Here is a 17,068-nt window from a genome sequence, read left to right as displayed (position 1 = left end):
TCATATTTTTCTATTCTTTTTATGTGGTAGCTTGCATAGTATTTGAGATTGGAAACCACCTTCCTCCAGAATGTTATAGGAACTGGTCTGAAACTGCTAACCTTAGGAGGGCTGTTGAGACTGGTGATGTCATTTCATTGCCTTCTTTTGACAGTAACATGTGGTTTTTCTCCTTTCTTTGTGTCTCTTTAGCTATTGGGATATTTTTGTTACCCATGGTTATTGGTATCACTTTAACGTTTTAGCTATACTGAATGAGCACTTTGATAATTTTCTTCTACAATCTCTGCTATTGGAGATACACATTTCACTGACATTTAATCTAATGCCTCTATTCTCTGATATGATGCTACATGATATTTCATATTGCTCAATTTTTACATTTTAATCTACTTTACTCTGTATTTTTCAATTTAATCTTCTGGTCTTTTAACCCAACTTTCTCTAACAGTTTCAACTTCAAAATATGTTATCCCATGTTTCTTCAAATATGTGTTTATGTATGTATATACATGTAGGTTTCTTTCTTCTGATGGATATACTGTCTGCTTCCTAGTACAATATAGGGTATTAATTATAATTTCCTTTACTTTTCCTTTGCTCTTCATTTCAGCTGTATTACTTGAAATTGTTTTATCTATGTATATTAATAATACTTTATTTAAATAATCTCATCCAATGTTTGGTTGCCCTAAATTTTTTGGAAGATACCTATTCTTTTTTCGTCTTTGATTGAAAATAGATTTATTTCATACAATATATTCTGATTACAATATCCCTTTCCCCTACTCCTCTCAGAAACTTTCCTCCTCCCCTCCCATCCAGGTCTACATCCTTTCTGTCTCTCCTTAGAAGACAAACAGGCATCTAAGGAATAACAATAAAATAAAATGATAAGATGAATTTGCATGCAGCCACCTGATTTGATGTGCCTTTCCTCTTTCCCCAGTGCTTTCTTTATTTTCTTTCTTTATTTATTTTTCGAGACAGAGTTTCTCTGTGTAGCTTTGCACCTTTCCTTGAACTCACTCTGTAGCCTAGGCTGGCCTTGAGCTCACAGAGATCCACCTGCCTCTGCCTCCCGAGTGCTGGGATTAAAGGCATGTGCCACCACTGCCCGGCTTCAGTGCTTTCTTGATTTCTAACCTCTTACTTCTGATTTTGCATGTGCCCTCTCCCTATGATCAAGTCAAATAAAACTTTGCGATTCTCTGAATTCACTGCATTGTCCCATTTCTCTGCTCCTTTGTAGATTTTAGTTATCCTTGTACCCCATGGAAGAGTCTCCTCTTCCCCTTCTCCCTTTGTGTGGCCTGCCTCACTTCTCCGTCATTTCTCTGTAAGCTTCATTCATGTATTTTTGCTGTCACTGCGAGCTTTTATTCCTTTAAAATAATTCATTCTTAAAAATGTAAGAAACTTGTCTCACAGAGAAACATGTTTAAGTTAATTGAGGTCTGTTATGTGATTTTTAGTAGGAAGATAATTGAGTCTTATTTTTATTTTGAAGTTGCAATTGGCTGTAATCATACAAGAGATACTCTAATGCTTGTCACACCTGAATTCAGAGATTACTTTCTGTGATATTAGGGGAGCTGGGCTGAGAGGGCCTGAGAAATTGCAGCAGGGCCATTAAAGCCCTGAGGACATGGGGTCAATAGGTCTGAAGCAAATGGACTTTTTAAGACTGGCTTTAAGACTGGATTCAATTAACACCGAAAACATTTGAAAGGAAGTCATCAGACTATGTGTTGGCTTACAGATCTACTTGCCTTCACAGACCACCGATTAATTTTCAGAGGTTATTAATTAATATACATTCATTATAAAAAAACTTCATGATTAAGAACTGTACTATCTATGCTGTAGTATTAAGTGGTAAACTTATTATACATATACTGTGAAGGCATCTGTTGTACAAAAAGCTTTCAAATGGATGTAATGCATAGTTTTTTTCAAATCCCACTCAATATTGGGATTCTTAGTAATTTTGTGATATAGTCATTTTTGTTACTGTCATGAAGTATTTATGTCTGCATCGTGCTTGTACGAGGTTTCGTTTAGCACACAGTTTACAGGTTCAACAATATGGAACAAACTTTGATGAAGCTTCCTATGGCTTTATCACCCCATGGTAGATAGCAACGTTCCTGTGGGCACCTATATGAGGAGGAAATTAAAGAGCAAATCAAGAAACCACATCACTAGGCAAGGGTCAGGTTTGTCTTTTATGACAATCCTCTCATTAGTACTAACTCAGAAGTCTCAGGAGAACGATCCCTTTTGATGGCATATCTCCAGGGACCTAAATACCTTAGGTTCTATCTCTTAAATAACCCAGTGTCTGCATAGCCACAAATAGGACTGAGGCTCCACATGAGCTCTCCAGGGAAAGACCACATCAAAACCATTGCTGTCTGCAACCATCACAGAACTGAAATCCATGGGTCCCTTTGACCACTTAGTTCTGTAGCCCATTTAAGGTATAGCCCGTGATCAATTTTCTCAAACTAAGCAAAAGTCCCTTGTCTTGTGTCTTAAAACCAAAGTGATTTTCTGACTTCATCTATCAGGTCTGACCATTCTTGATTTCTTTCTCGTAAAATGAAAGCCTACAAAGTGGCAAAAACATAAACAGAATGTGTAGTTGGATCATCATGGAAAAGGACTGCAAAGATGATGAGAGACAGGGGTAGTTGATATTTACTGCAAAATGTGTTTGCCAGACGTGACAGAGCCGGTTACACACTCTGAGCAGCTGTGGCTTTATTCACTAGATGTACACAAGATCAAGCCAGCCAAAATACTAGCAGGGAGAAGGGAGGGGATCATGACAGTAAGTGGATGCTGAAGTAGGGAGTAGCCAGTTTTATTCAGGGATGCTGACACGGAGTAGCTACCCATGCTCCAATAGATGGTCTTCTAGACATTCTGTTATAGCACTGTGTGGACTTGTGTTAAAAGAGCACGTGGAGTTGGTAAGGAAAAGTGTTAGAGGATAAGGGAAGAATTGGAGGGAAGGGAAGAGTAGGTAGATTTGATCAAAAATATATATTATGATCAATCCATATGGTTCTATTAAATGGGTAACAGAATTTATTAAGATATAAATTGAGGAAACACACTCATGATTACAGAATGGAGTAGACAGCTGAAGTCATCCTCTGATCTGGCTGGGAGCGAATCCACCTCACAGGCTGGAGCAGGGATGAGGGTCATGTGACACTTCTCCAACTTCTTAAAAGAGGTCATGTACAACAGCAGGAGGCATATAGCTCAAGGTCATGGGTGGAGTAAATACCACTACATTTTCCCTTTTGTTCTAAATAAGAAGGTTCTAATTTTATCCTTTCTGAGAAGTGGATGGGAGTAGAAGGGATATAGGGGGAGGGAACAGGAGGAGAGGAGGGAGGGAAAAGTGTGGTTGGTATGTAAAATAAATGAAAAAAATAATTAAAAAATAAAATAACAAATGGCAGTGTGTAGTATTGTCAATAACACAAATCAAGTTTAGGATTGTGTGGGGCATCAAAGTATATCTTCCTTCTTCTGTGATGGGTTCATGCACAAGAGAAATATGTACTATCTTTATGTTGGCTTCATGTCATTTTTCAGTTTTATAACAAAAAACATGTATTTTCATGTAAGTATTGTATGACACACACATGAACTCACAGAGACTATGGCATCAGACACAGGGCCTACACAGGTCTAAGCCAGATGGGATCCCAGTGTTGAGAGAAGTGGACACAAGCCCCATCTGTAACCCAGAAGCTATCTCCAGTTGATAACCATTCACAAAGGAAAAGTTAGTTTTCTCCAACAGTCTCACTGAATATACAGACCACACTTAAGGGCAAATCCCCATGGCCAGCAGTAGATGGCCAACACAAAATGAACTCAATGGTATTTTTGGAGGGTTTTTTGTTTCATAATACTTTGTCTGGGTTAAATTTTTCTTTTGAAGCTTATAGTCCTTTTTCTTTTGAAGCTCATAGTCTTTTTCTTATATTTTATGGCTTCCATTTTTGTTTTTAATGTTTTCTGTGAGTGGGAATGTGTGTCTCTGCATCTGTATGTGTTTCTTGTGCCTTTTCTTTGGCCCCTTTTCTTCTGTTTATTTGTTTTATCATATTCTGGTTTTATTTGTTTTTTATTTTTATCTTATTTTATTATTACTATTATTTTAGATGCCTATTTGTTTTCTAATGAAAGAGAGGGAAAAAAAGAATGGATTCAGGTGGGTGGGGAGGTGGGGAGATCTGGGACAAGTTGAGGAGGGCCAACTAAAATCAAGATGTACTGCATAAAAACATCTCTTTTCAATAAAAATGAAATAAAATAAATAATAACTATTATAAGGGCATATTCCTAAGTTAAGAGGTCATTACAGCTTGCAACTGATTTCCTTAATTATTTCATTTTATTGTAATTAGATAGATAGCTTAGTTTTAAGGAGTTGAGAGTAATAATGGTTACTTAAAATTATTAAAATTCTCAATATAATTAATAAATGTATTAATATATTAAAACAGCAAACTACTTACAATATATTTTATATTTAATAAATGTATTAAGTAAAAGGCTATGTCTGAGTTCATTCACTCTTCAGAGTAATTTTGTTCAGAGATAACAGTAATATTGCCTTCTTTAAGAATGAGGAATTGCTGGTACTAAGTAAGTAAATAGTCAGTAGACCTTACATGGATGGGAAGTGGCAGAACTTAATGCTGTAGAATGTCAGACAAATAATATATATTATATAATAGGCCAAAAATTTATATTGATGCATGATACCTTTAACTTATTCTAATTACTGTAAATACATCTATATGCATAAATAAACACAAATATATATATACATATATATATATATGTAATATAATTTCTGATCAGTTTTTGGTCAACTTATTAATTTTCCAAAGTATAATTCATAGAGATGTATATAACATTTGTTAGTCAAAATATTTGAAGAAAATTGGCTTTGGAAGTTAGGAGTTAGCTATATTTGAAGGTTTTGAAGCTTTAGCCTGAAGCTTGACAATCGAAATACTCGATGAGTTCGTACAGAAGTTGCCAACTATTGGATTTTTATTCGTTTTGTATTCCTCCCAATTATACCAATTTCTTCACTCAAGACCTGCAGTTCATGCATAGGATAATCCTGGAAAATATAACGCACTTTGTAACTCAGTCAGCTGGAGCTGAGAAGGTCCTTACAATGACTGTATTGTGTGTTAATGAAGCAAAGGGAACAGTGCTGTCCAAGCCCAGTATCAGAACATAACTCATCATCCCTCCGCATCAGGTCGAATAACCAAATTTAATGACAGTTGACAGGGTTGTTTGCGTTCTCTCTCATCAGAGCATAACAGAGAGTTTACTGGGGAGCTTTTTGATTTCTTACCATGTCTTTTATTCGGGTCCACTGCCTCACTGAAGACACACCTCACCCTTTCCACTGTTTTCTTCACCTCATACAGTTTCAATTTAAGAATTTTAAGGAACAATCAGGCAGTGGTGGTGCATGCCTGTAACCCCAGAGCTTGAGAAACTGAGGCAGGAGGATTGCTGCAGTTTCAAAGCCGTCTGGGGCAAGGTCTTATATAAATAAATGAGTGAGTAAGTAAATAATCTAGTGAAATAGGTTTTTTTCATTTATAATATATAATTACTTTTTGTGTTGTAATTGTTTTATGTTTTAGCAGTTATATTATAGCATTCCTGTGGAATGTACAATTCCCCCCTGCCCATGTCTTGTGATTTCCTTGTAGGCTATCTTTTCTTTTACTTACAGAAAATATATATGTACATGAAAAAGAATGATTTACTAAAAATTTGTGTGTCTGTGAATTTTTTAAGCAGAAATGATCTTCCAGTTCATTTTGTTTTTAGTTACTGATTTTGCTGACTACAGCGTAAGTCAGGGGTGTGGTCTAAGCAAGTTTTTAGGCAAAGACCTCAGCTTTTCAATCCCCTGGAGAAAATCCTGGAGCAAGCAAACAAGGTCTGCAGGCTTAAATGAAAGATTTGCATGCATGCTAAGGCTCTTTCAGCATGCACTTGGGGAGTAAAAGTGTTGTTTTGTTATTTATATACTTCATTCAGTTTTTTATTTAATATGAGCATTCTTTTTTCATGTTGACTAGTGTCCTCCTAAAATAAAATCCACACAGCATGGAAGTATAGTACACAGGATACAGGTGGCCTTTAGTAGAGGCCCTAAGGAGAACCTGACCTTTGTACTCCAATAGAGTCTCATGGTTCAGGAGGCAGAGGAACCAGAAGGCCCAGTTAATTAGCAGATAAGTATCTGACAGAAGTAGAGAGCCAGAAGTGAACACTGCAATATCTTCAGCCTTTGCCCCAGTTTTTCCCGTTGCTCCATCCCCGTGAAGCAATAACCCGGACAGGCATTTACTGTTAAGTTAGCCTAGCAAAGTACAGCTAGATGTCACAATGCTGGCTGTGATGTCAGGGAAGTCTTTGGGAGTAACTCTGTGTCACGTACCTAATAGAGGGGCTAGTGTATTAATCTGGGCACACTTTTGTGCCACGAGGTTCATCATTTACCCAGCTTTACAGGTTAGAGAGGGTAGGTGACTTTTCTAAGTTCACAGTGGTGGTAAATTCTCCAGGGCCTCATCTCAGATTTGTCTGATGCCAGACCCCGATTCTCCTCTTTGTGGGTCCTTCAAAGTCAGCTGATGGCTCAGTGACCCCCAGTCTCCTCTTTGTGGGTCCTTTAAAGTAAACTGAGGGCTCAGTGACCCCCAGTCTCCTCTTTGTGGGTCCTTTAAAGTAAACTGAGGGCTCAGTGACCCCTGCCTATGGAGAGGCTGCTGTACTTCGAGTTTCACTCCAACCGTTCTTTCATCTAGAACCGTGAACTTGGAATTCTATTACTTTAATGAAGTGCATATAAAAGGAGACTACTTAATGCTTTAAATTTATAACTGTACAAACAGCAAAAGAATTTTTTTCAGTCATACAAACATAATAAAACCTTAAATTTCACCAAATAAGTAAATACTAAACGGTCACCGAGTAAGAGCATTTAGAAATTGTTCAAGTATGATTTAGAGGGAGCCGTGGGTCTTTTTTTTTCTTTTCCTTTATTTTCTTTCTCTTATACTATGCATCCCAATTGCAGCCTCACCTATTCCCATTTCCCCCAGATCCACTGCTCCTTCATTTCTCTTCAGAAAAGTGCAGGCCTTCCAGAGATATCAGCAGAATATAGCATGACAAGATGCACTAAGACTAAGCACAGACCCTCATATCAAGGCTGGATGAGGCAACTCAGTGGGAAGAAAAGGGTCCCAGGAGCAGGCAAGAGAGTCAGAGCTGAGTCACATTACAGAAAATACAGATCATAGAGATGAAAAATTAAGTGGCACTTTACCAACATCATCTTTCTTATGTATCTATACAGCTTCAATTATTCACATCATGAGGGTAAATAAGGATCACAAACTATATATACCTTAGGTGCCTCTTGATATTTTCTAAAAATATACCTTCTATGTTTTAATGCTTTTGGAATGTTTCTACTTAGTAATACTCTGAAAAATTTAGCAGTCCCATTTATATGTTTGACAATATGGAAATACCAGTGTATTTGTATTTGTATTCAGCGATATCCATGTGTTTTATGTGTGTGTGTGTGTGTGTGTGTGTGTGTGTGTATGAATATTCAATTTTAAATATGGTAAAATTATAATCAAAAATGTTAATTATCCTGTAACAGAGGTACTGAGCTTTTGTACAATGTATTTCAAGAATATTGACATAACTATATATGAAATGTCTTTTAGAATTTCTGTTAAATTATTATATAAAAAGCAAAAATTAAAGAATGAAATTTTAAGTTTGAACCTAATGCAGTATGTGTTTGTGTGTCTGTATATCTATATGTGTCTATATGTGTGTGTCTGTGTCTATGTATGAATACATCTTTGTGTGTGTCTCTGTCTCTGTATGTTCCTGTGTCTGTGTGTCTGTCTCTCTCTGTCTCTTTGTGTGTGTGTGTGTGTGTGTGTGTGTGTATGTATGTATAAAAATGTGCTATAATATGGCAAATTGTGGTTTAGGCATACTCATTATAGAACATTTTGTAGCAAGTTAATCAAAAATAGGAAGGGTTGTATCTCCCGAGAAACCTTCCCAGTTTTGTTTTCTCTCATATACTTCTGATCTGCTAATTGCAACATATGTATTTTGCTGTAGATATTGCTCTGTATAAATAAAATGCTGATTGACCAGTAGCCAGACAGAAAGTATAGGCAGGATAAGCAGAGAAGAGAATTCTGGGAAGTGGAAGGCTGAGGCAGAGAGATGTGGCCAGCCGCTGACATGAAAAGGGGGATGTAAGATACCGGTAAGCCATGAGCCACGTAGCAACTTATAGACTAATAGATATGGTTTAATTTAAGATATAAGAACTAGATAGCAAGAAGCCTGCCACAGCCATACAGTTTATAAGTAATATAAGTCTCTGTGTGTTTACTTGGTTAGGTCTAAGTGGCTGTGGGACTGACAGATGAGAGAGATTTGTCTTGATCATGGGCCAGGCAGAGCCAGAAAACTCTAGCTACAGTATTTGTTTTCTTGGAAATAGCTAGGTCTTGTTTTCTAACTCTGTAACCCTAGCTACTTTGTAGGTTGAAGCGGGAGGATCGCAATGCCAATGCCTGCATAAGCTACAGGGCAAATTCAAGGCCAACCCAGTCAAGTTAGGGAGATCTTACCTCTAATTAGAAAAGAGGGTTAAAGGAATTAAAGGAATAGCATAGTGGTATTAGCATAGTGGTAATAGCATAGCTATTAAAGGAATAGCATAGTGGTAAAGTGTTTGACTATGAAACCAGGAATAAACTTTATTATTATAAGAAAATAATCTTTTTTATTTAAAATTTTATTTACCATACATACACACACACACACACACACACACACACACACACACACACACACACACCTGGTTCCTGAATAGAACAGAAGAGGGCATCAGATCCCTCAGCACTGGAGTTCCAGAGAGTTGTGAGCTGTCATGTGGGTGCTGAGAACCTAGCTAGGTCCTCTGCAAGAGCAGTAAGTGCTTTTAACTCCAAGTGAATCTCTCTAGCACTTACGTTTTTAGATAATAGTTTTGTACTTTGTTGACAGTTAGTACTCATGACTCCGAAATAAAACTCACTCTTTCCTTAAATTAAAAAAAAAAAAACTTTTTAAAATTAGTTGTACTAATTTTAGGCATCCTCTATCACCCACAGTTTCTCATTAGACTCAGCATTTCTTAAGTTTCTTCATTGCCTGGGTCATACCCTCTGTGGGGAAGGTCCTTTCATGGATTTCTCATATCCGGGTTTCATCATTTCAGCTCTGGTCCCACTGTTTCTTAGAACACTTTGTATGCTTTTTAGGAAAGATTTCGCTTTGAATCGTGGCTACCTATGTGTGTCTATATATGGGAATATGCATATGTGTGTAGTTCTTTCAGAGTCCAGAAGAGGGCATAAGAGCCCCTGGATCTTAGATGACATGATAGGTAATAGTGAGCCGCCCTAAGTGGGTACTTTGCTAGAACTGCACATGCTCTTAACCTCTGAGCCATGATTCCAGCCACCTTTGTCTGTTTCTTATTTGTTTCCCCTTCTCTAGTCTCATTTCAATTTTTTTTAACATTATGGCCTATCTTAATCTACATTGTAACAAAGTTACTAATGAACCACCCATGCAATTGAAACATCTTCAAGCCTAATAGACTAATAGATTTTTTTTAAGTAACTTTATGTGTGTGCGGCATTCTTGAAATTTCATCTTTTCTTTACATCATGACCACTTGCTGGAGTCAACTATTTTGTCAGCCAAATTGCCAACCCTGTAGCTTGCAATACACTTCTCCCTTTGGTTTTGCAATTTCTGCATTATAACTCCATTTGCTGCCTCCGTGTTCTAATACAAACACATTTCAAGAGGCTTAAATGAGAGATGACAGCCCAAACAAAATATCTTCGACAGGAAGGCATTTGCAATTATTTCATAAAAGGATGCCAAAATATTGTCACATATAGTATCTGAGATGGCAAATTCAATAATATCTCTTCGGAGAAACACATTTTTATAAAGTTCCTCTGTAAATCAGTCCAGGTGGCTTCCCTTTACACAGACAGGATTATTTTCAAAATAAAGGGAGGAGGGGAAGAGAAAAGAGAAAATCCAAACCGGTTTGCTAGTAGCGATCTCCTCTGGAGTTGTCTGGGAAGGGAGTTTTGCCTGGTCACAAGTGACTAGTTCATGATTTTGAAAGGAGTGATTCATCCTCCTTTGAAACAAGAGATAAGTGGGGGAAAGAGCCGGTTAAAAATGACTTTACAACTGTTTCCTCTGGAGCTGTGACTTCTTTAGCTGGAATGTGATCCCGAACAGTTTCCCTTTGAGTCTCGCATTTGCCTCGGGCCGTTTTCTTGTCTCTCTTCTCCGACACCCCATCTGACTTTCTTCCCTCTCTGCCTTCAACAGATTTACACTGACTGGGCCAACCACTACCTGGCTAAATCTGGACACAAGCGGCTGATTAAGGATTTGCAGCAGGACATTGCGGACGGGGTCCTTCTGGCAGAGATCATCCAGATCATTGGTGAGACCTGCCCCCTGACAACTCAGAGAGGCTCTGCTCACAGCTCTTTTGCTATATTGTGCTAGAGGTTTAATGCCTCCAGAATCGTGCCGTGTGTCCAGGAGATGAGTGTTCCTAGCTCCGATTTAATTAAATGTGTGTATGTGAGATTGAAAAAGGCATTCAGGCCATACTTTGAAATAGCTCAGACTGTGTCTCTACATATAGAGCACTGTCAGAAACGAAAGCTGCGTTGAAGCATATGCCTCCCATGTGTGCATTTCGTTAACCGGAGGAACTCATACACGGAGACTCCTTGAAACTGGATCCTGATCCAGCCGGGACAATTGTGTAAGGTTTCATGTCAGCAGTCATTTGGCACATGCTGGAAAACCGGCAGCAACTTCCTCCTCACTCATTTTTTTTCCTTTTTTTCCCCCTCCTTTTCGTGGTTTGTGCCCATAGAACTATTGGCTGATAACAGGTGTGCTCCCCTGTCCATGGCTTGCGGGACTGAATAGGACAAGAAGTGGCGTTTCTGCTTGGTGTTTTTAATTTTTGAATTTTATTTTAAAGGTTGCCTCTGTGTGTGTGTGTGTGTGTGTGTGTGTGTGTGTGTATGTGTGTGTGTGTGTGTATGTGTGTGTGTATGAGTGTGTGTGTGTGTGTGTGTGTATGAGTGTGTGTGTGTTTCACTTCACTGCTTAAGCCTGTTGTTCCTTTTTTCCCCCTCTTTTATTTTATTTCTTGCTTTTAGCAAATGAGAAAGTTGAAGATATCAATGGATGTCCTAGAAGTCATTCTCAGATGGTAAGAATCAGATTCATTCTCAATCTCAGCCCTTAGCACCGCTTTAGAAATGAACTGCGTTTGCACAATTGCTTAGAAGTTTGTCTGCATGCCTTCCTGCTTGTGTAAGAACCCATCAGAGCCCATTCTACCCTCTGTGTGTTCAGGGTCAGTGCGGCAGCATCATGCAGGGAGGAATTTGTACTACTGTATAACATGTTCCCAGGAGTTTATTTTGACCCTTGACTTTTGTTTGTTTGTTTGTTTTTTTTTTTTTTTACTTTTCTCCTTTTGTTTGTTCTGATCTTTTATAGTTCATAATTCTTTATACTGGGCTTTCTGTCATTAAACTTTATTTCCAGTTTCAAATCATAGAGTATTATTGAGCAACTGTTTTGAAGAATAGAACTAGCCATGTGTATTTTTTAAAATGTAAGTATTGTATTTGTTCATCACGAAGTTCAGTGTGAGCACATGGATTCTTGCCACCCTTGGAAACAGCTCTGAAGGCTTGCTGTAGCATGTATTCAGAGCAGTGTGTGATTCTGAGATGAGATTCTCACAAGCTTCCAGAAAGCCCTCAGACATGTCTCCCCTTTCCTAACTAGCAAAGTTTCACATTTATAAATAAGACCATAGATTGATAGACTGCCTAGTTAAAAAACAAACAAACAAACAAACAAACAAACAAACCCTAATCACAAGGCCACAGCCTACTGTTCTGGGATGAACTTAACACAGAATTCCACTAGTGAAGACATACCAGGCAGTTATGAACCTGGATAATAGCCCAAGTCTCCAAGTAAGATTATGTCAGAGAATTTTATGTTAGCACAAAATTTTATGTTAGGCATCTTGAATATCTTAATGAATCCCTGTCATAGATTTGGTCAAATTTGAAAAACTCAAGGAATTCTTAAACCTGCTGACCTGCTTCATTTATGTCAAAAGACTGAAATCCAGTGTTATAAAAATTTTAGTTTTCAAGATTGATTAATTAGGCTGCTTAAAACATGAACCCCCCCCTCAAAAAAAAAAAACAAAATAACAACAACAAAAATAGATTAAAATGTCATGATCTACAGCTGTTGTTATTAAAAAAGATTACCATAAAAGATAAGGTCTCCATAAAAGACTTAAGCTTTGTGGGTATTTCCTGATCGAATTACTCACAACATACATGTTACTCTGTGGAAATTAATTACATTTGCTTTGTAAAATTTTACTGCTGGCAAGCTAAAATGGAGCAAATACAGACCCTGCTATGCTAGTAGTTGGGGGATGTTGGAAAAACATGTAAGTTGTCTGGGATTAATCAGTTGCAAAATAAACCTTAATTGAATGTTTCTAATTTATATATATTATATTAAAATTAGTGCCTATATATACACTAATTAGCATAATATGCAAATACACAGTGATCTTATTGTAAATATTATAAGTAGCATATGAATGGATTAACACCTGCTGAAATATTGTGAGGGCTTTCACTTGACAAATTTATTAGTCCCTGAGATGCATGTATGTGTCTTTTTAACCCAAAAACTTTATTCTGCTTTCATTATTTTAACCAAGTGGTGGGCACTATAAAGGGTTTTAAGTTTAGAGCAGTGGTTCTCAGCCTTCCCAATGCTGTGACCCTTTCATACAGCTCCTCATGTTGTGCTGACTCCCCAACCATAAAATTCTTTTGATGTTACTTCATAACTACAATTTTACTACTGTTATGAATTATAATGTAAATACCCGTGTTTTCCAATGGCCATAGGTGACCCCTGTGAAGAGGTCATTTGACCCCCAAGGGTCGTGATCCATCATATGAGACCCACTGGTCCAGAGCTTTCCATCTACTCTGCTATCTTGATTCTATTCTGCTTTTTGAGGATCTGATATCCAGATAAGCTCATTCTTGATTACCGGGGTGTGGGGTGGTGGGGTGATCTCCAAAGCTCAAGATTAGAGAGGCAATCCTCTGCTGTTTATCTGAAGTAGCTGCACCTAGCATTTTTACAAATCTGCAAGAGGACTCTGTTACTTTTTTTTTACGGCTTCCTGGTTGTTCTCATTAGTCCTGCCACGCACCTGCTGGTATGCATGCTGTCTCAGTTTCCCTGCCTCTGATGATAAAAAGAAACCCAAAGACTGCAAAGTAATGACGTCCTGAAAACTGTGGCTTCCTCCCTCTAGAAAGTGTTAGTTGGAGTCACAGTTGGTTTCGAATGAGAATAGCTTGGATCATTTCTTTCTGATTGGTTGCACTTCAAATCTGACTTTGGCATGAGTCCCCAATATTCATTCAGAAGAAAAGCTGTGAAACAAATGTAATTTATGGCTGGACTATTTTTGTCACTGTTCTTTAGAGTTTTTATTGTCACTGTGTAATTAATGAGTACACAACCCAGACTAGAGCCGAGACCAGAAAGGAAGAGAGACGGTGATGGCAGCATGACTAGGCTTATGGATCAGGCATCTGCTCCAGTCTGGAGGCTGCTGACTGTGATTGCGCAACCCAAGGCTCCACCTCAGTTATAGCGTACCATCCTTGCTCCCAGGAGGGCTGCCACAACATCTTACAGATCCCTTCTTTTGTGACCTTGGCTGAAGTTTGTGTTTAGTAGTAACAACAACAACAAAGAGTTAGGACAAAACCCTCTAGTACTAGATTGTCTGGATTTACATTTCAGGCTCTGTGGCCATTATAGACTCATTTTAAGCACTTATTACTAGACTTTCTGGAGATGTGAAACTGCAGTGTATTGATCCATTTTTGTAACAGCCAGGTAATTCATGTTTAGCCACTGATTGCCAGGAGCCTTAAAGTAGCAGGTAGAGGAGTGTTTGATTGAGGTCCATATGAAGGTCAGAGTTGCAATATTAGTACATAACAGCAACAGAATTGCATGGGAAGAATAAAAGGAGGTAAGGGTCTTGATGTGTTCCAGAAAGAACTCTGTGGTTCGAGCATAACTAGAGACGTCTGAAGGGGAAGGCAGAACCTAGCCACATATGGGCCATGTAAAGAGTTTACGTTGGTGTTTCGAACCAGTGGAGGATAAACTGGATGATTTTTAATGCTTGGATATGTCAATATCTGATACAAACATTTAAAGTTGCTTGCAAGTGCAACGTGAAGATAATACAATGTATATTAGATGTATAGCTGGATGTGGAATATGGCAAAGAAGGCATTTTTTTTTAAACTCTTCAGTTAGGTTTTGTTTTTTGGTCAAATATGCAAGGTGAGGATTTCCAAGAAAGAAACTAGGCTAGCAGGTGGAAGGAAAAATGATGTATTGATATTTTGATATGTAGAGTGTGATGCCTGTTGGAACATAAAGCAGGGAGTAACTAGATTGTTACCTTGAGCTTCTATTCAAGGAAGCCAGTGGTTAGACAAGGCCTCATCCACAGGTGATGGATAGCAAGGAGGAAATCTTGCAGGAGACCTGTGTAAATTCAACAGGGAAAAGGTTGGTGATGGAGAACATTAGTATGTATGAGGCAGGAATCAGGAAAGGAAGAACGAATGATGAGAGAGTGTGCTCACGGAGATGGTGGACCACAGGTGTATCTTGTTACTACTCAGGATCGATGTTGTCATTTAAACTATGGTGTTTACTGTAAATAATACTGAATAAAATGAGTTGAATAGAATGTAGCAAATGCTGTCACATGCTACCCAGTGTGGCTCATATACTGGAATAAAGAAGTCAGCTTTGGTAATCAGATGGGCTTCGTAACCGATACAAGATCCTTCTATAGAGAGATAGTCTATTAAGAAGTAATGGCCTTAGCCGGGCGGTGGTGGCGCACGCCTTTAATCCCAGCACTCGGGAGGCAGAGGCAGGCGGATCTCTGTGAGTTCGAGGCCAGCCTGGGCTACCAAGTGAGTTCCAGGAAAGGCGCAAAGCTACACAGAGAAACCCTGTCTCGAAAAACCAAAAAAAAAAAAAAAAAAAAAAAAGAAGTAATGGCCAGCATGGTACCCATTGAGCCACTCATCATTTTTAGGGTATCCTATTGAAGAGAAAGAAAGAAAAGATGCTCGGGGAACATCTGGGCCGAGGGTAGTTTTTTTCAATGACGAAAAAAGAAGAGAAGGTAGCAGTAGGGACCGGAGAGATGGCTCAGGTTATGAGCACTTGCTATTCTTGTACAGGATTCGGATTCCATACCCAAGACCCCAGTGGTAGCTTGCAACTGTCTGTAACTATGGTTCCTTGGGATTTGACATCCTCTTCTGGCCTCCAAGGGTTTCAGGTACACAGGGTGCATGGACATAGATGCAAGCAAAACACTCATACACATGAAATAAAAAGAAATACATCTTTTTAAAAAAGAAAATGTAGCAGTAGAGAAAGAAGAGGATCCATGGCAACAAGGACCTAAGTGATGGTGTAATTCCTAAAACAAGAGATACAGGGCTGGGTGGTGGTGGTGCTTGCCTTTAATCCCAGCACTCGAGAGGCAGAGGCAGGCGGATCTCTGTGGGTTCGAGGCCAGCCTGGGCTACAGAGTGAGTTCCAGGAAAGGCACAAAGCTACACAGAGAAACCCTGTCTCGAAAAAAACTAAAAAAAGGGTGGGGAGTGATACAGGAAGAAATTTTGAAATCCTTGTGGAAGACTGGCTGTTAGGGGAAAATATTAAAAAACCAAACCAAACTATTTTCCTCTGTGTTATGTTACATAAGTCACAGAGGATGTAAATGTATGAAATGTGGGTATGAAATAGATTAAACTAAAATTTAAGAAATTCAAATAATTTTAGTAATGACCAGAATTTTAGATAATGCTAGTACACTTTTTTGTTATTCTCTATTGCTTTTCTTATAATACAGAAAATGTCAACATAGATGTTGTATATTAAAGGTTATGAACTATAAAGTACCTTGTAAAATGGAAGCAAATTTATGTATATAAAAGAATATAACAACAATGGCACAGTGCTGCTCATGTTATTTATTATCCTCTTAATAATCATTGGATCAATATTGATAGTCCTTCCATATCTGACATTTCTAATTTTTTACCTTCTCTCCTTTTTTTCTAGGTTAGAATAACTAGATATTTTAATCTTTATTGGTATGTTTAGATAACCTGGTTTTGTATTTATTGATTTTTTTCTCTAATATTGTTTTACTGTTTTAAATGTCCTGTTTTAAAATATTTTTCTTCAAAAAACAAAACAAAACAAAACAAATAACAATATTATTTTAGATAGCATGGTTCAGAGGGCACATATTTAAGGAAAATACGAGCTTTTCCCCTTTGAAATATCTAGCTATACCACTCTGGGTTTCAAAGAAATAGCCATGTTTTGTCCGTGAATTTCAGATTATAATCATCTTGAAACATAGAAATAATTTGTGGGAACAAACACTATATTTAACATCATTTGAAGATGTAGTTACTAATATGGATGACACCTGTTGAGTAATTTCTAGGTAGGTATTAATCAAGGTCTAAAATACATGCTGCATGACATAAGTTTGCTGAGCTTACATGAGGAAATAAATTAGTAAACTATAAATACCAGGAATGTCCTGAATGCTTAATAGATTAAAAATAGCAAAAGAAAAAATGCCCAACATTTATTTGAAAGGCAGAGGCACAAGTGTGAGATTCTCAAACAAGAATGTTAGACATGTCAGAAAATT

The 17,068-nt window shown here is 37.9% G+C and overlaps 1 protein-coding gene across 7 annotated transcripts in view; it reads left to right on the top strand.

Annotated features, from left to right (window-relative positions):
• The window catches only part of Nav3 (neuron navigator 3), a 521,591-nt gene that overhangs the window by 274,624 nt on the left and 229,899 nt on the right, over window positions 1–17,068 (top strand). For all 7 annotated transcript variants that reach the window (XM_042263540.2, XM_076553883.1, XM_076553884.1 and 4 more), the window contains exons 2-3: window positions 10,525–10,642; window positions 11,379–11,431. In XM_042263540.2, the coding sequence (XP_042119474.2) occupies window positions 10,525–10,642; window positions 11,379–11,431 (171 nt within the window). The remainder of the gene's footprint in view (window positions 1–10,524; window positions 10,643–11,378; window positions 11,432–17,068) is intronic.

Source organism: Peromyscus maniculatus, chromosome 18, assembly GCF_049852395.1.
Source record: "Peromyscus maniculatus bairdii isolate BWxNUB_F1_BW_parent chromosome 18, HU_Pman_BW_mat_3.1, whole genome shotgun sequence".
In the NCBI taxonomy this organism is placed as follows: domain Eukaryota; kingdom Metazoa; phylum Chordata; class Mammalia; order Rodentia; family Cricetidae; genus Peromyscus; species Peromyscus maniculatus.
This window is presented reverse-complemented; position numbering and strand designations above follow the sequence as displayed.